Source organism: Sciurus carolinensis, chromosome 6, assembly GCF_902686445.1.
Source record: "Sciurus carolinensis chromosome 6, mSciCar1.2, whole genome shotgun sequence".
In the NCBI taxonomy this organism is placed as follows: Eukaryota; Metazoa; Chordata; class Mammalia; order Rodentia; family Sciuridae; genus Sciurus; species Sciurus carolinensis.
In genome coordinates this window covers 135,801,939-135,821,791 of record NC_062218.1, presented here as the reverse complement: position 1 = coordinate 135,821,791, position 19,853 = coordinate 135,801,939, and the positions used below count along the sequence as shown (strand labels likewise).

At 35.7% G+C, this 19,853-nt stretch overlaps 1 protein-coding gene across 1 annotated transcript in view; it reads left to right on the top strand.

The window, feature by feature from the left end:
- Sec24a (SEC24 homolog A, COPII coat complex component) overlaps positions 1–17,000 on the top strand; it is an 87,912-nt gene extending 70,912 nt beyond the window's left edge. Inside the window, 7 exon segments of the mRNA XM_047555124.1 lie at positions 1,683–1,858; positions 9,002–9,139; positions 12,572–12,676; positions 13,025–13,117; positions 14,084–14,120; positions 14,123–14,186; positions 14,853–17,000. Coding sequence (XP_047411080.1) covers positions 1,683–1,858; positions 9,002–9,139; positions 12,572–12,676; positions 13,025–13,117; positions 14,084–14,120; positions 14,123–14,186; positions 14,853–14,967 — 728 coding nt within the window. The 3' untranslated portion in view covers positions 14,968–17,000.
- Positions 17,001–19,853: the final 2,853 nt, after the last annotated feature.

Below are 19,853 nucleotides of genomic sequence, written 5' to 3'. Positions count from 1 at the left end.
GCACAAGAATTGCAAGTTCCAGGACAGCCCAGGCAATTTAGCAAGACCCTATCTCAAAATTTAAAAATAACTCAGTGGTAGACAATGCTCTCATGAAGTTCAGTCCCCAGAACTGCAAAAAACAAATGACAGGCATGGGAAACTGAGGCAGGAAGATCACAGATTCAAAACCAGCCTCAGCAATTTAGCAAGACCCTGCCTCAAAATTTAAAAAAGATGTGACTCAGTGATTAAACACCCTTGTTCAATCCCTAGTACGCACACAAAAAGCAAACAAACAAAAACTTAGATTGCGGCTTAAGAAATTTGAAGGTTACTGCCCTTATTATTTTATTTAAGTACTATTTTCATAATAGTATGATCATTATTATTATCAACAGCAATAAGTACCAGGCAATATTTGTGGATTTAAAAAAATCTTCAATTAAAAGAATGGTACTGTCAGAAAAAAAACAGAAAGAAAGAAAGAAATCTTCACAATGACTTTTTTTGTTTGTTTTTTTCCTTTTGTTTATGTGTGGTTACTGGGGATTGAACCTAGGACCTCACACCCAGTGAGCTTCACAATAGCTTTGTAAGTATTAGTTGTTCTACCATATTTGGTTGAACCTAATATGCACATTTTTTCATATTTTTTTATCTTTAAAATCAGAGTTTGTCTTTAGTTGATGAAGTGTTAGGAGTTGCTATTGACCAGATAATAATATTTTTCATTGTTTCCAACCTAAGTGCAAATTTTAGTCATAGCATTTAATAACTTTACTTTATTAAGTGTATTTTTGATACCACATGGATTGATTTTAGTTGCAGATTGAGAAGTCTTCAAAACAATTACATTGCTTTTAGTATTGAGAAAAAATTTTTAATATACAGAAACTCACATAGGGGCTAGGGATGTAGCTCAGTTGGTAGAGTGCTTGGCCTCGCAAGCACAAGGCCCTAGGTTCAATTCCCCAGCACCGCAAAAAAAAAAAAAAAAAGAAAAAGAAATTCATATAGACAGTGGCATAACTGCCTGGCGTGGCAGCGCTAGCCTGTGATCCCCATGGCTTGCAAGGCTGAGGCAGGAGCATCTTGAGTTCAAAACCAACCTCAGCAACTCAGCAAGACCCTATCTCTAAATAAAATATAAAAAAAGGGCCGACAATGTGGCTCAGTGGTTAAGGCCCCTGGGTTCAATCCCTGGTACCCCCCACCAAAAAAAAAAAAAAAAAAAAAAAAATGGCATAACTGATGATGAAAATTTGTTTAAATAATTTTCTAAGAACTCTTCCTAAATGCATAAAATAAAAGCTCCATGTGACAGAAAAGCACTGTATAGTTCTTTAATTTCAGGGGTTTTCCCCTTGCTCATTGATATATAAAGTAAAAAGATGGATTAAAATCATTATCTTCAATTTAATAGTAAATAGTTTCCCCTTATTACAGATAAAGGAACTTAGGCTCAGAAAGGTTGAGTTACTTGTCAAACTGGCTTATAGCTAAGGAATGGCAGTAAAGCATTTCAAAAGAGGTTAGCTTGATTCTCCAGAGCATACTGTTGTCTATAAATTTTGACTCATTATGTTTATAATAAATCAGAGAGAGGCTTAATATAGTTTTTAAAAGTTATTTCATCTATGCTTACAGTGGAGTTGCTAAACTTCTGTCTTGTCTCTTGTCCCTACCCTTACCTCAATTAGCTGTTGACAGGTCCATGACTGCCAGTCTGAGTGACGCCCGAGATGCTCTAGTGAATGCCGTCATTGACTCTCTTGCAGCTTACCGGTCTTTAGTCTTAAGTAACCAGCAGCCTGGACTCATGGTTCCTTTCTCTTTGAGACTTTTTCCACTTTTTGTGTTGGCTCTTCTTAAACAGGTAAGAAAAACAAAACCAGAAACCAGTACAGTGAAAATGACAGGGGCCTGACCTCTTACTTGAAACCTAAAGAAATTTAAAGCCAAAGAAAGTTAAGAATAATTGATTTAAAGTAAGTACTTTGGGCGTAAGAGATACTAAGTATTAAATAATGTTATCAGAAATTCAAATGATACTCAGTTTTCCAAAATGGGAATAGTGTATTTTATTTCTAGCACAAGAAGACACATATGTACTCCATGTTCTCACTTATACCTGGAAGCTAAAAATACAAACAGAAATAGAAAACAGAATGATGATTACCAGAGAGTAGGGGGTGGAGGGAATGGGGAAATATTGGTCAAAACGTACAATGTTCCGATTAGACTGGAGGGATAAGCAAATGATAGGTGTTGGAGGTGAACCCGGTGTGGTGGTGCATGCCTGTAATCCCAGAGATTCTGGAGGCTGAGGCACGAGGATCATGCATTTGAGGCCAGCCTGAGCAATTTAGCAAGAACCTGTCTCAAAAAAATGCTAGGAATGTAGCTCAGAGGTAGAACACTCATGGGTTCAATTCCCAGTACTGGAGAAAAAAAAAAGAAAAAAAGAAGTATTCAAGGTCATGGATGGTTTTGTATTAGTCAGCTTTTAGTCCCTATGACCCAGGTATCCAACAAAAACAACTTAAGAGGAGAAAAAGTTTGTTTTGGCTCATGGTTTCAAAGGTTCAGTTCATGTTGGGCCAACTTTATTGCTCTGGGCAGAACATCACTTCAAAAGGGCATGGCAGAGGCTTATCACACCACTTATGGCAGCTAGGAAGCAGACAGTCCAAGGGGAAGGGGCTGCAAGGAAGATGAACTCTTCTAGGACACACCCAGTGACATACCTCCTCTAGCCATGTGCCCCACTACCTACACCTACATAGTCCATTTAAATAAGGGTGGACCTATTAGGTTTTAGCTTTTTTTTTTTTTTGAATACCAGGACTTGAACTCAGGGACACTACTCAACCACTGAGCCACATCCCCAGCCCTATTTGTGTTTTATTTAGAGACAGGGTCTGACTGAGTTGCTTAATGCCTTGCCTTTGCTGAGACTGGCTTTGACTCTCCATTTTCCTGCCTCAGCCTCCTGAGCTGCTGGGATTACAGGCATGCACCACCTGGCCCGGCCAGTTCTAGCTCTTTTAATCTAATCATTTCACCTCTAATATTCCTGCATTAACACAGGGCTTATTAGATTTTGAGTTTTCTAAGTTGTAGATTTTTTATTTTTTTATGTGGTGCTGAGAATTGAACCCATGCCTCACATGTGCTAGGCAAACACTCTACCACTGAGCCACAACTTAAGTCCCCTGTGGCTCTTATTTATAGCTTTATTTCTAGGGTTTTTTATTTGACTTATTATTTATGTCTCCCCTGCTTATTCTTTGCACCTGTTTCACCTCCCCCAAGAGAAAGAGAACTCTAAACTGTGGAATAGGCTTATTTGCCCAGTGTGCAGAATTACACCTTAGGTAAACTTCCCTTATATATATTATTTTTTATTATTTATTTAGGTACTGGGGATTGAACCCAGGGGAGCTACATACCCAGCTCTTTTTATTTTGAGACAGTCTTGCTAAGTTGTTAAGACTGACCTTGAACTTGTGATCCTCCTGCCTCAGCCCCCCAGGTTTCTGGAATTAAAGTCATGTGCCACCAATCCTAACTCTTAGAAATTTCTATTTAAAAGCTTATGTTAAGCCAGGCACAGGATCACAAATTTGAAGGCATCCTTGGCAACCTGGCAACTCTCTCAATCTCAAAATAAAAAAGGACTCAGGATAACTCAGCAATAAAGTGCCCCTGGGTTCTATCCCCAATACAAAAACAAAACAATACAAAACAAAAAAGCCAGGGGGCTGGGGAGATAGCTCAGTCGGTAGAGTGCTTGCCTTGTAAGCACAAGGCCCTGGGTTCAATCCCCAGCACCCCCCCAAAAAAAAAAAAAAAAAAAAAAAAAAAAGCCTAGCTCATGTTAATGCTTTTTATTAAAAGCACTGATCAACGACTGTTCTGGGTCTTGCTAATTTCTGTATTTTTTCACCTCACAAATCTACCTGTAGCCTGGCATGTTGTATGCCTATTGTCCCAGCAATTATAGAGGATTGAGTTAAGAGGATCATAAGTTTGAAGCCAGCCTCAGCAACTTAGCGAGGCCCTAAGCAGCTTAGTGAGACCCTGTCTCAATGTAGAAAATAAAAAGGGCTGGGGATGTGGCTCACTTGTTAAGTGCCTCTAGGTTCAATCCTTTGTACCAAATTAAAATTAAAAAAAAAGATCTTCCTTTCTAGTATGTATAGTTTCTTCCAGGTGGGGTGGACACCCTGCTGTTCTTAGCTATTCTTAATTGGAATGACTTTTGAACTAACAATTCTATTTCTTTAACTCAAGTTTGAATACATATGCACAGAGGATAGTAAATATTTAAATTTTAACATTTAAAAATCTGAGCTCTTGGGCTGGTGTGGCTCAGTGGTAGAGGGCTTGCTTGCCTAGCCTGTGTGAGGCACTGGGTTCAATCCTCAATACCACATAAAAATAAATAATCAAATATAGGTATTGTGTCCATCTACAACTAAAAAATATTTAAAAATAAATAAATAAATAAATAAATAAATAAAAGCTCTTTCTCTCCTATAGCTCTTTTCTCAGATCTGTCTTCTTCCAGAGGCCTGCCTTCCTTTAGCCTCTCCTATTTAATATACAACTCTCTCATTCTTCACCATTCCAAGATACCCTGACACTCCCTTTTTCTCTTCTCTCTCTCTTTTTTTTTTTTTTTTATACTACTGATCACTGATCACATATTTTGCTTTTATTGTTTACTTCTCCTTATCCAGGGACTTGAGCATGCTAGGCAAGCACTCTATCACTTTTCTATACCCCAACCCTACTTACTTCTCCTTTTACAGGATGTAAACTTCATGAGGACAAGGATTTTTATCTTTTCATTTACTATTTTGTCCTAGCACTTAGAACACTTCCCAGTACATAATAAACACTCAGTAAAAGTACATAATAGACACTCAGTAAATTTTTTTTTAACGAACAGAACTTTCCTTCTTTTGTTTCCAGCAGTATTTCCCATATTCTTAGTGACTGTCCATATACCAATTTCAAAAATCTTGAAAGGCCTTTTTTTCATTCAGTTATAGCACAGTAAGGCAGATGTTATTCAGGACCATCAAGATAGGTTTAATGACCACTGCAGTGGGGTTTTCCCGGGAGGGGAAAGATTGAACTCTGAATTTAGCCTGGGCAGGTGGGGAATTTTACAGAGTAGGGTGGGGTTGGTGGATGGAAATGGCAGAAAGATCTATAGAAGGAAGACAGGGTGGAGCAAGGGGAGGGAAGGGGAAGGAAAAGTGCTGGGGACTGAATTAGAATGACATATATTCCATACTTTTATAATTATGTCAAAATGGATTCTACTGTCATGTATAGCTAAAAAGAACCAATTAAAAAAACTACAAAAATAATGTACCGTTATCAGTTTATTCATGAAGACAAATGAAGCATACTAATGTAATATGTTAATAATATGGGAACTGGTTGTGGAGAGCATGTGAGAACCCTATGCTGTCTTTGTACTTTTTCTGTAAAACTAAAACTATTCTAAAGTAAGCATCTTGTTTTAAAAAAAAAAAGAGAGAGAGAGAGAGTAAAGGGGATTCTGGCTCACCCGCCCTAACAGGATTCTTGCTAAAGACAAGCCAGAGGGATCAGATATCACCTGGAGAAGGGTAGAGAATGAGAAACCTGATAGATCCTGAGAATGGGGAGTTTGTCCTGAACTGAATCTTACAAGGAAGTGCACAGATAGGTTTAGGAGAATGTCTGAAGTTTAGTCCAGCCGAGAATCTGTAACTCCAGAGTTCTGTGTGTTTTATGTGTGATTAGATTGGGTCAACCCAAATAATCTCCTCTTTTCAAGGTAAACTACATCATATAACATAACACAGACATGGGCATAATATCTGGCATAATATCTCTTTGTCATAGTCATATGACACTATCCATCCAGGGATCAGGGCACGGAATATTGAGTGCTATTCCTGGAAGTTTTATCTACCACAGGTATATCTTACTAAATAACATATAGGAGGTCATTGTTTTGCATTGTGTTCCTGCACTAAGCCTCAACAGACTAGACTAAAAATCCAAATGGAGTCACTTATGAAGTATCACATCACCAAACCAAAACTAAGTTGTCATCTGACCTTCAGAAAAATCAGGAGAATAGCCAAATTTTCCAAAAAGGCCAGTTTAAATCAGCATAACAGTGAAGTTTTCTTTGCTTTAATCTTCTCTTAAGAAAAAAAAATAACATGAAAGAGCCTGATAACCATTTTTTTTCACTATTGTTCTATCTCCCTGCCCCCATCTTAGAAGGAAAGTAGCCTTGAAATGGCCAGTCTACTTTTTGTATTTTTTCTATGATTTCTTCAGCCCTTGTCTTTCTATGAAACTGACCTCATCTGTTCTGTCCATCAAAACCCTTATTCTGCTTTATGGGATGAAGTGTTGCCCAGTTCTAGAATTGCATATAAAAGTGGAGGGGCCAGAAATGTGGCTTAGCGGTAGAGCATTTGCCTGGCATGCATGAGGCCCTGGGTTGATCCTAGCGCCACAAGAGAAAGAGAGAGAGAGAGAGAGAGAGAGAGAGAGAGAGAGAGAGAGAGAGAGAGAGAGAGAGAGAGAACCAATGGCAAAGTGAGAAGTCAAATAAAAACAGAATTTCTCTGTATTATTCTTGACCTAATATTACTGAAAAACAGGAGCTTCTGTAGTTGAGGTATCTGGCTAAGTAGCTTAGTGTAGAGCACTTTCCCACCATGCATGATGGTCTGGATTCAACCCTCAATACTGCAAAAAGATAAAGGAAAAAAGAAAGAGGGAGAGAAAGAACAACAACTGTTCTTAATTTTTTTAAAAACGTTCTTAATTAAAACTAGATATTTCTTTATATGTTTGTTTACAAGTTTATCTTAATTACCTATATTTAAATATATTCCACAGTGTATTGTAGTTTATAGGTAAAATAATTCATTAAAATCTTCCACATGCTATAGGCAAACAAAGCCTCTGCAAAATTGCAAAATTATCTAGGCCATCATTCCTGATTGCACTCATTTCGTTTTTTCAGTAAATGCTGAGTGCTTACTGGGAGCTACATATTGGTACAGGTGTGGGAGGGACCATTAACAATGAACAAGAAGTGCCCCTGTCCCCATTGGAGATATGTTCTAAGGCTCTGAGAAGTAGGTGTCTTCAAGTCTAGATGTTCCTGGGCATGAGAAGCAGAGTTGGGTTCTATAGGATAGAGTCCTGCAGGAATGATCAGGGAAGGCACCCATGTGCCTTAATGAGAGAGATCATGTGACAGGCACAGTATTTGGTCAGAAAGCCGAAGTTCCTTCAGGAGATATTCTCTTGCCTCCTGCAAACTCCCAGTTCACCAGAGCCTGCCTTCAAACCTCTCTAATCCTGTTTTAGTCAGCTTTTTTTGTTGTTATGACCAAAAAGACCTGACAGTAACAATTTTAAGGAGGAAAAGTTTATTTGGGGGCTCATGGTTTCATAGGTCTCAGTCCATAAATGGCTGACTCCATTCCTTGGGGCTCATGTGAGGCAGACATCATGGTGGAAGTGTGTGGCAGAGGAAAGTACCAGGAAGCAGAGAGAGAGAGCTCCATTCAACAAGGACAAAATATATACCCCCAAAGGCATACTCCCAGGGATCCACCTCCTCCAACCATATCCTATCTGCCTACAGTTAGCAGTTAATGCCTATCAGAGGATTAATTCACTGATTAGATTAAGGCTCCCAGCCCAATCATTTCACATCTAAACTTTCTTGCATTGTCTTACACATGAGCTTTTGTGACACCTCACATCTAAACCATAACATTATCTTTTATTTGTAAGTCAGTGTACTTGTTTTAAAACGTAATTTTATTGCTGTTTTCCCTGTCTCTTTTACTCCTTTTCATCAGTTGGAACTTTTTTAAAAACCTTACCTCAATGGAATATTACTCAGCCATGAAGAAGAATAAAATTATGGCATTTGCTGGTAAATGAATGAAGTTGGAAAATATCATGCTAAGTGAAATAGGCCAAGCCCAAAAAACCAAAGGCCAAATGTTTTCTCTGATAAGTGCATGACAATATATAACGATGAGGGGTGGTGGGCGGGGGCGGGGGGAAGAATAAAGGAACTTTGGATGGTGTAGAGGAAAAAGGGGTGGGAGGGGGTGGGAATGGACAGTGGAATGAAACAGACAGTATTTATATTTATATATATATATATATATATATATATATATATATATATATATATTTATATGGTAATATACATTGTGTACAACCATAGAAATGAAAAGTTGTACCCCATTTGTGTACAATGATTCAAAATGTGTCTCTAAAAATTAAAAATATTAAAAAAAAAAAGACCTTGCCTCAAAATTTCATTATTCCCTAATAAGCTGATATACCTGTTAAGTCTCACTGTTACTTATTAATGCTATTCTACCAAGCATTTATATTATTATTGTCATTGATTTTTAAGCTTTGGTACATTGCTTATTTCTCTTACTGTGGGAGGAACAGTGATAACCACCATTAATTAATGATAACCACCATTAATTATCACCAAGCATTTATAGAGCACTTAGTAGGTGTCGCTGGTCCTTGATATGTGCCTTTATTTTATCTGCAGTGTAATGTCATCCTTCCTGTGGAATTCATTGTTATGTTACTTTCTCTATAAGGTAGTCAGTGTGTAGCTATCATATGTTTCAGTAAATGCTCAGTACATTAAGTAGCTTCATGGAGAATAATGAGATTTTGATGGAAAGTAGTAAAAGAGATGGACCCTTTTTATTGATTAGGAAACAGGCACCAAAGAGATCAGATAATTTTGTGATGGTCTGTTACTTAATTTTTCAAAACATTTAAATGAATCTGTAGTCACCAATTTAATACATGTGTGTGACTTCTTAAAAAACATTTTAAAAATAATATTTTACACTAAATCTTCTAATTCTGTCAGAAGATAATCTTTTTACAACTGACATTTACAAAGTTCCATACTTTGTTTTGTTTTTTGTTATAGAAATCATTCCAGACTGGGACAAATGCACGTCTTGATGAACGCATTTTTGCTATGTGTCAAGTGAAAAATCAGCCTTTGGTTTACCTTATGCTTACAACGCATCCCAGTTTGTATAGAGTTGACAATCTCTCAGATGAGGTAAGATCAGTTCCTTTTATAGTGTCTTTTCCTTGAAGGTTTATAAGCTTAATGTTGTATTCAGGGGTTGTGGCTCAGTGGTAGAGCACTCGCCTAGCAAGTGTAAGATACTGGGTTTGATTCTCACCACCATATAAAATAAATACAGCTATTGTGTCCATCTACAACTAAAAATATATTTTTAAAAAAATGTTATATTCAGTCTAGTACAGAAATAAGGAAGTTTTGGTGTGTTTTTTTGTTTTTTGTTTTTGTTTTTGTTTTTGTTTTTGCTAGGTCTATGTAAAGAAATTTCAGAGCCAGGCACCGTGGTGGCACATGCCTGTGATCCCAGTGACTTGGGAGGCTGAGGCAGGAGGAGCGCAAGTTCTAAATTAACCTCAGCAACTTAATGAGACCCTATCTCAAAATTTAAAAAAAAAAAACTGGCTGGGCATGTAGCTCAGTGGTTAAATGCCCCTGGGTTCAATCTGTGGTACCAATATAAAAATGAATGAGGGGCTGGGGAGATAGCTCAGTCGGTAGAGTGCTTGCCTTGCAAGCACGAGGCCCTGGGTTCGATCCCCAGTACCACAAAAAAAAAAAGATATGAATGAATGAATGAGTGAATAAACGAATAAAAAAATTTTTCAGTTTAGGGAAACTCTGAAAAATAGTGCCTTTAAGTTTCCAAAGACAAATCTCTAGAGCAGATCTAAGAAAAGATGAGATTATCAAATTGACCAGAGCAACCTTTTTATTTATTTAAATAAATTGATCTGAAAGGAGTATCTTCAGCATGAGATCACATCTCAACACCCTAAGTCAGTGTTCAGTGTAATACTGTTCTTGAATTAGAGAAAAAAACTTGTCTAAGTTGTAATATTTTTGACTTTTGATAGGAAATTTAATGGTGTTAGTCAAAGCATGAAAATGTGAAATCATATTGAAAATAGTGTTTTGGTTAAAACCTTTCAAAATTTAAAAAATTTGAGATAACTTGCACACATAAAGGAGAACTTGCCTGTGAAGTATGAGGTTTTCGTTTTGTTTTCTTTTTGTAAATGAATACTCTTGTGAACATTATTAGTTTGTATTACAAAAATATAACTCTAAATTAATCCTGTTGGATTAAGTTCAATTAAGTGGGTTCAATTAAGTAGGGTTACCTTTTTCTCACATAAAATATAACAGCATGACAAATTAACCAAAATATAAAATGTAATTCATTATTTCTATAATGAACACCACCAGAAAGAATCTATTAGACTGTAAGATTCAAAGACTCTGCATTAGTTTCATTGTTTCTGATCAGCCTTCTCTATTAGACTATAAAACAGAGCCACTCATACCTTCCCTTCCTCACCATGTCAGAAAGACAAAGTTCCCTTTTCTCAGTTTACATGTGAAAATCTCAGGGAAATTCCTCACTGGCTGTATTGGGGTTGTAGTCTCTCCCACTCCTCACTTTTCCCAAGGCCAGAAAGTTTCAAAGTACTGTTTTATTAGTATTGAGCCAAAAGCCTCATCACTAAAGTGAAAAGAACAGGTCTCTCAAACAACAGGGAGTACAGGAAGGGGAGTGATGCTGAAACCACGGAGCAATAAATGTCCTCTGTGGGTACACTTTCTTCCTGTTCTTGTGTTCCACACTTAGTTTTGTTTGATGTTTTTGTGCTTTTAAACATTAAATGAATACATGTAAAGCTCTTAGAACAATGTCTGGCAATCTTTGAGGCTCTGGGTTCAATTATCAGTACCAAACACATTTCCATGTATGTAAGCATTCATTCAAAGCATACACATTAGTGACATGTTTTAACCATTGATATTCACATAACAAACGTCCCTAGGCAGTACCTCTTGGTAGGTATGTGTTTTATTTGTGTCCTTGAATAATAATTATCTAGTTTAAGTTGTTAAATCTATATTTGATCAAAATGAATAGTTACGAATATTGGAAGATTTTATAGTCCATTATAAATGAAAAACTTCCATTTCTGGTTTTAATAAATGTAAAGTTGAAAAGAACTATTAAAATTTCATGGGGCTGGGGATATAGCTCAGTTGGTAGAGTGCTGCCTTGCAAGCACAAAGCCCTGGGTTCAATCCCCAGCACGGGGGGGGGGGGGGGGGGGGGGGGATATTTTCATATGCATTAGGCTTCTCTTTCCCCTCCCTCAGGATGTGCACATTACCTAAGCCAAGCAATCAAGTCTAGTCAGAGCTGATGCAGAGATTTCTGCTTGAGGTTTTTGTTTGTTCGTTTGTTTGTTTTTTTATTATTACTTTTTTTAGCCGTCAGTGGACCTTTATTATATTTATTTATATGTGGTGCTGAGAATTGAACCCAATGCCTCACATATGCTAGGCAAGTGCTGTACCACTGAACCACAACCCCGCCTTGTGTTTGAGTTTTGAAAGAGATATTCTTATTTCTTCTCTCTTTCTACCTCTATTTCTCTATTTATTTATTTGGAATGATTTTAGATTTACAGATAAGATGCTATTAATGTAGTACAGAAAATTCTCATACACCCCTCACCCAATTTCCCCTAATGTTAATATTTTACGAAAAGCATGGTGTATTTGTTAAAACCAAGAATCTAGGCAAGTGGAGTGGTGCATGCTTATAATCCCAGCAACTCAGAAGGCAGGAGGATACCAAGTTAAAGGCCAGACTCAGCAATTTAGAGAGGCCCTAAGCAACTTAGAGAGACCCTGTCTCAAAATAAAAAATAAAAAGGGCTGGGATGTGCCTCAGTGGTAAAGTGCCTCTGGGTTCAATCCCAAGTACAAAAAAAAAAAAAACAAGAAACCAAAATTTGTTGTTACATTATTAACTGAATTCCAGATTTTATTTGGATTTTACTAACATCATTTATCACAACATTGAATTTGTCACATTTGCTTTTTAAAGCTAGTTAAGATCAGAGATTAACTTGGACTGGGTGTATTGGCATCTGCCTGCCATCCTAGCAGCCCAAGGAGTCTGAAGCAGGAGAATCACAAGTTTGAGACCAGCCTCAGCAACTTAGTGAGGCTCTAAGGAATAGCAAGAAACTGTCTTAAAATAAAAAATAAAAAGAACTAGAGATGTAGCTCTTTGGTAAAAAACTCCTGGGTTAAATCACCAAAACAAAGTTAATTTGGCTTTCTTAGGACTCACAGTGACTTTACTTAGATAAGTGGTAAATATTTCTTCATCATCTTCATATTTAGTTAGGAATAACTATAATTTGTCTCAGTAAGGCCCATACTCTTGGAGATAACATTCACTTTTTGTTGTTTAATTGTGATTGCATTTTTTGTACCTGAAAGCCTTAATCTTAGGGCTGGGGAGATAGCTCAGTCGGTAGAGTGCTTGTCTTGCACGCACAAGGCCCTGGGTTTGATCCCCAGCACCACCAAAAAAAAAAAAAAAAAGCCTTAATCTTTTGCTTAATTCCTCAGGGAGCACTCAACATCAATGATAGAACCATACCTCAGCCTCCTATCCTTCAGCTCTCTGTGGAGAAACTGAGTAGAGATGGGGCTTTCCTCATGGATGCAGGCTCTGTAAGTAGTTTGACCACTCCTGACCCTTCTTCCTGCTAACTAATATACCTTTTTTAGCATTTGGCCTCATTCCTCTTGATATTTATCTTCTTAAACAGATGATGTCCTCTTTAACCTGTATATTCCTATTAGCCATTTTCTCCCTTCACAGTCTCTGTTTCATGCCATGCATGAAATGTCTCATCCCAGTACATACTGAATTGTTATTAGTTCAGTTACAGGCTGTATGTACACTCTCACTAAATATTCTTAACTTTCGATCTTTTAAAGCATACTAAGTAGTAGTGGTAAAGGTGAGTGAATAAACTTTTAAGCTACCTCTCAAAATAATTTTATTCCTTTTCACAGGTACTAATGCTTTGGGTTGGAAAAAATTGTGCACAGAATTTTCTCACCCAAGTTCTAGGAGTTCAAAACTATGCATCAATTCCACAGACTATGGTAAGACACTTACAGTGATTATAGAAGACTTAAAGGATACTTCAATGTGACAAAGACATGAATATTCATTTTGAAATCAGAAATTCTTATTATATATTTCTCCAAATGAGAACATGTGTGCACATTGTGTTTTTCTTTGAATTAAAAATACTCATTTTATATTTTTGTTTTGTTTGTTTGCATTTTGAGACTAGGTCTTGCTCTGTTGCCCAAGCTGGTCTTGAAATTGTGAGCTCAAGACATCCACCTGTCCCGGTGGCGCATGCCTGTAATCCCAGCAGCTCAGGAGGCTGAGACAGGAGAATCATGGGTTCAGAGCCAGCCTCAGCAAGAGTGAGGCGCTAAGCAACTCAGTGAGACCCTGTCTCTAAATAAAATACAAAAAGGACTGGGGATGTGGCTCAGTGGTTAAGTACCCCTGGTTCAATCCCCAGAACCAAAAAAGAAAAGAAAGGAAGAAGAAGGAAAAAGAGGAGCTAGGAGGTCCCTTTAGATCAGAGCTTGGCAAGGACTCCTGCACCTGTTTTCGTAATTAGGGTTTTATTGGAACATAGCCATGCCCATTCACCTATGGATTGTCTCTTGTCTACTTAGTGTAACAGCAGCAGAGACAAAATGAACTCCAAGCCCAAAGTGTCTGGTGCAACAAAATCACCAGGTATTTAATAAACATGGTTGATATTTGTTTTTGTTTCCTGATACTAAGAATTGAACACATGCTGAGCAAGTACTCTACACTGAGCTATATCCTACCTACCCCTGCCTTTTTTTTTTTTTTTTTTTTTTTTCTTTTTTTTTTTTTAAATGACCTCACTAAATTGCTCAGGCTAGCCTCTAAATTGAGATCCTCCTAAGTAGCTAGGATTACAGGTGTGTGCTACCCAACCCAGCAACATTAATATTGAGGAGTACTATAGACCATATGTTGGACATATATAATTAGAGTACATTGTTTTTATTTAACAGACAGACCTTCCAGAACTTGATACACCAGAATCTGCCAGAACAGTAGCTTCATCTCCTGGCTTAGAGAGCAGAGACCATTTTTCCCAATACTTTACATAATAAGGTAAGTCAAATTTTTCGTTTGTAAAACAATTTGGCCTTGCAAGGACCTGTTTTGAATCTCATATATATATATATATATATATATATATATATATATGTATATATGACCTAATGCTTAAGCAAACCTTTTATAAAATATGAAATTTTAAAAAAATCTTTTCAATAAATGGTACTAAATTGTATTTTATGATCAGATTGGTATTACTAAACTTTTAATGAGCTTACTATTAAAAAACTAAACTGTTTCACCTAATTCCACTATGAACTTTTCCTCCTAAATAACATAAAGTTTACAACCAAATATTCTCAAGAACAAGCCTCTAACTGGGCATGGTGGCTCACACCTATAATCCCAGAGGCTTGGGAGGCTGAGGCAGAAGAAATTGTGAGTTCAAAGCCAGCCTCAGCAACTTAGTGAGGCCCTAAGCAACTCAGCAAGACCCTGTCTCTAAGTAAAATATTTAAAAAAGGGTTGGGCATGTAGCTTGGTGGCAGAGCACCCTGAATTCAATTCCTGGCACCAAAAAAAAGAAAAACCTCTAGAAGTCACTCTTCTAATGCTAAATATTATGATAGTTATGAGAATAAGTCAAAAATCCATGTCCCTGTTTGTTTTACTGTTACATTTTAACTAATACATAAAAATATTTTGCCTTTTATTCCTAAGGGATGAAAGTCCTATGAAAGCAAATTTCCTTCAAAACATGGTAGAAGACAGAACAGAATCTGCATTATCATATTATGAATTCCTCTTGCATATACAGCAACAAGTAAATAAATGAACAAATGAAGAAATTTGACTTAGTTACTGCTAAGGAGATCACAAAGCAGAATTCCTGGGAATGTGTAATACCTTCCTTTTCTATTTAAGTTTGTGAACTAATGTGATGATTAAGATGTTTTCACTGTGATTTCAACAAACTATAGCAAATAAAGGACTACTGCAGAGAATCAAACATGCAACTCTGAAAATACTGTATTTTTCAAATCAAATGTATCTACATATGATTGGATACCTTTTTTCCTTTGCTGCCAATTATGTTCCAGTTGTTACAAATTGAAATAAGAAAAAGATATTATAGAGGTGAAGTACATTTTGTAAAATAAAGATGTCTGTATTCCACATGTATATTTTTTTTATTTTTCTGAGTTTTTGGCTGCTACATTTAAAACCTCATGAGACTAAGTGTTGCAGGGAAGTTATAAATCCATTGATAATGATCTTTTTAAAATTGGGAAATCCAAAAGTAAATAGAATATAGAAGAACTAGAATTCATACCCCATCCTGTTTTGTTTTGTTTTGTTTTTAAAGAAAGGAAAAGGATCAAGGATCATCATGTTAAATAAAACAGGCAAACTAACTGTAGTCTAGCTTGAGAAGAATATGAAGTAAAATGTTCAAGCTTTAAAATCTGTCAGTATTCTCTATACTTGAAGAACAAAATCACTTTGGTTTGAAGTGAAAGCTGTAATTAGGTGGTCCTCTGATTTGGCTGCAGATCACTTGGACATACTATTTTCTTTTGCAATGAAAAGAATTTGAGCAGTCTTCATAAATATTGAGACTGGCAATGATAATAGGGAGATGAGAAATTTTGTTTATCTTCACCCTTTAAGTGCTTTAGTTTGGTACATTTCTGCTCTGTGATATATAATAGGTTTTTTTTTTTTTTGGTGAAATGAGAATGAATGAAAGAAGTTAAAGGTTTCTAAAATGCTATGTCAAATGCATCAGTAACATTTTTCTAAGATGTTTGATAATTAAATTAGAAACCACTCAAGAAATATTCTGGTATATTAAAACCTATTAAAGCATGAATGCTGCTGTTGATTTGGTGAATATTAGGATTACACAAATCCAGTAGATTGAAGTTAAAGAAACCTGGTTTCTGAGCATACTCAAAAAACTGCTTTTTTTGATTTAGCTAGATAAATATAGTCAAAACTTATTGAGCAAATTTTGTTGACAAATTGGTAAATTACATCTGTATATTTACAGTGCTGTGACATAATATCTTTAAAAATTTGGCTCAGTTTTCACAGACTTATCTTGTCTCGTATGAACTTAAAAGATGATGTACTTGTATAATACTCAATGAAAAGATTTTTGGGTTTTTTTGTTTTAATAGATTACAAAATGTGTTTACAATCTTGGTCTTACATGATCACCAACAAACAGTAACTTTCAGGTTTACATCCATATAGGCTGACTTAACTGAATTGATAGGTGTGGGGAAGAGGCAAGTCCCTCTAGATACACATGCTTGCCAGCTGGATTAGAATAATTGTATTTATAAAAATACCATCTCCCTTAAGCAGTGTTAAGATTCATTTTCAGTGTGCAAGTGGTACATTGAGCTGGAAGGTTTCTTGAAAGCTGTTTCATTTATTAGAAAGCAATTTTCAAATTACAACAAATTAAATTTATATTTTCCCATCTTTTTAAGAAACACAGTCATTATGTACTGATGTTTCTTAAAAGAACGGTTTTTTACATTTCAAATATAAGAAATTAAATGAATTATGTTCACTTAGTATAATTTTAAATGTTGACATTTGTAAGTCCTTTCTCAGTAGTAGTGAAGAATCTTCCAGAAAGAAACATTTGTGCTTCTAGGGATAATCTTCCTTGTGCCTCACTACATCCCTAAATGGGTATGACTCTTGTTATTACCACATTTCACAAATTTACTTTGAAAAATTATTTTAGATATTGTGTAACGTGCAATCCAGAATAATTTTATAACAGGTCATAAAAAAAAAAAAACACATAACTTTAGTTAGGAGTCACAATATTTGTTCTCTAGGTAATAAGAGACTGAATGAACCTTTGGGGAATATTGATATATAAAACAATTATTTTTTGCAATATGAATGTGTTTTTTAGTTTTTGTTTGTTTTTGTTGTTTTTTGTTCTTCTGCAGTAAGGCACTACCTGCCATTATCATCTTGTATTACTTTTTGATGTAAAGCAACTAATATTTACACTATACCATATTTTTTTTATTGTAGTTGTAAATTATGAAAGATCCTTGAATTTTCTACAGATCTACAACTACTAAGTAACAGACAAGGGCAATCTTGGTATATAAATCTGAGCATGACAGTTCTACCATAAAAAGTACTCTATTTTTCTAATTTCTAGAATTTTTAAAATAACATTTCTGTAAGTCTGACATACTAATATTCACTCAAGCAGTACCATCTATTTTAGTTTGCATATGTTTTCATTGTTTTTAATTTAATGTAATATATTGAGTCTAATAGACTGTTTTGCAATAATTAGAATAAGAGATTTTATTTCTTCTAATCAAAGATGCATAACAGCTATTATCTAGGGGACCACCAAATGTGATTTCAAGATTTTGTTAGCTCTTACAAATCTAATCCTTATATAGAAATTTTAATTTTGTAAAGTAGTGTACAATATTGTAACATTCAATTCTTGTTCTCAATTCAAATATGTATTGATCTTCAATGTGCTGTGTTAATATCTTGCTTCTCTGAAATGTTAGAGACAAGATTTGTCTTCCTTTTTACAGTTTGTAATTTTCACTGTTTTATTCCTGTAAAAAAAGAAAAAGTCATTTGTAACCCATGCAAACAATCGTTTGATCTGTGCTAACTTATCAATTTGACTATTCAATAAAGTTAATTGAAAAAGCTCACATACAGTGTGGTTATTTAAAATGATAGTAAACAACTTCCCAATCACTGAGCAGGGCTGTGTTGTATATACAAGTTACGTCATCAGAAAACTATTGATGGAGAGCTTTAAATCTCCTAAGTAGGTGTCTGTGATATCATACCCTGAATTTTTGGTGCTCGCTCTACAAGGATAGCTAGGTTTTTAATTCTAAATTGAAAGTTATTTTTTCCTGGATTTTGTCTTCTGTACTCTTGTGCTCCTGAAAAGAAGATAACTGATAATCTATTAGCTTTCAGAGTTTATTCTGAAAGTTCTATAATTTTATTATTATGGGTTTATTATTTATCCTGCTTGTTATTCAGAACATACTTGAATCAGAAAATTCCCAGACATTTGCTTTTTAAATATTTGCTTCTATTTTTTTACCCCCAGAATTCTTATTTGACATTTGTTTTCACTAATTTGTGCCTTTTTGTATTGGGGATTGATCCTAGGGGGCACTTTACTGCTGAACTGCATCCCTAACCTTTTTTACTTTTTTCTTTTTTTTTGGCAGTGCTAGGGATTGAACCCAGGGCCTGTGCTTGCGAGGTCAGCACTCCACCAACTGAGCTATATCCCCAACCCCAAGCCCTTTTTATTTTATTTGAGACAGGGTCTTACCAAGTTGTTCAGGCTGACCTTGAAATTTAGATCCTCCTGCCTCAGCCTCCCGAGCCACTGGGATAACAGGTGTGTGCTACTGCACATGGCTACTGGAAATGCCAAGTTTTAACACTTAACTCTAAAAGAAAAATTTCTGTAAATATTTAGCAAGTGAGTACACTCAGTGCTAGATTTGAGGCAAAGTGGTATATTAAAAAAAAAAAAAAAAAGGGCTGGGTTTGCCCCTAGAAAGCCTGTGGTAGTAGAGGTAGAAATTACTGCAACAAAAAGTAGGCACATAGTTTATAAATGAATTACACATTAGTGCCAGGACGGACAATCACATGAACATCCTTTATCAAAGAATCACTGAGAAGTACTAGGAAGGGTAATCAGTGAACCACAGAAATTCATTGGAAAAAAGATTCCCTCTGAATAGATAAACATGGAATATGAAATCTGGACACTTTAAACTCTTACCTGACTAAACGAGTGATCATACATCAACATCTATTTAAGGAACCAAAATACATCTGGTCTGTAGGCTCCCAACCCACAAATCTCATTTACCCTGAAATGGAATCTGGTCAACATTGTTATTAAAGTAAAAGAGCAACCCTAGGTATGTAACTCAGTGGTAGAGCACTTGTCTAGCACCAAAAATAAGGGGATTTGGTTTTTTGTTTTTTGTTTTTTAATATCTGAACTATTTTAATGAGTTTTAAATTAGATCTTAAATATGAAAGTAAACAGTGTGGGCAACAGTATACAATGACTACATACAGTTGCTGACTGCAGAATTCAGCACAATGCAGGGTTTTCTTTGACATGGACATCACAGATCACTACCAGAACATCACATAAGTTTATTTCAGATGTAACAGCAATGTTAAAATTGACAAGTTTAATTCTTAACTGCACCAAGTAAACTTAGCCATTTAAGTAATTTTAAAGTTTTCTCTCCACACACCAGTTTCCCAATAGTTTTCTTTTTGAAATATTTTCAGTTGATGAGTAAACTTTGAAGATATTTCAGAACTCCTTTCCCCAAATGAAAACTAATCTGGACAAATTATATATTGCATAGATTTCTCTACAGATTCTTTTCTTTAGAACCTAAATGCAAATCCATAGTGTAATTGTAACTTACTTGACCCATTGTAAAAATTATCTGTCCTGAAAAATATGGATGTATCCTGTGATCTTCCAGTTAACAGAATTACTATTTTACCTCAAAGATTTATTTTTATCATATATCAAAATAATCAACTCAACATGGGGTATAACTTTGGTCTTTACTGACTCACAGGCATACAAACTAGTGCCCAGCTTCTACTCCTTCCAAATCTTGCTGTTCTATAAGTGGATGGAAT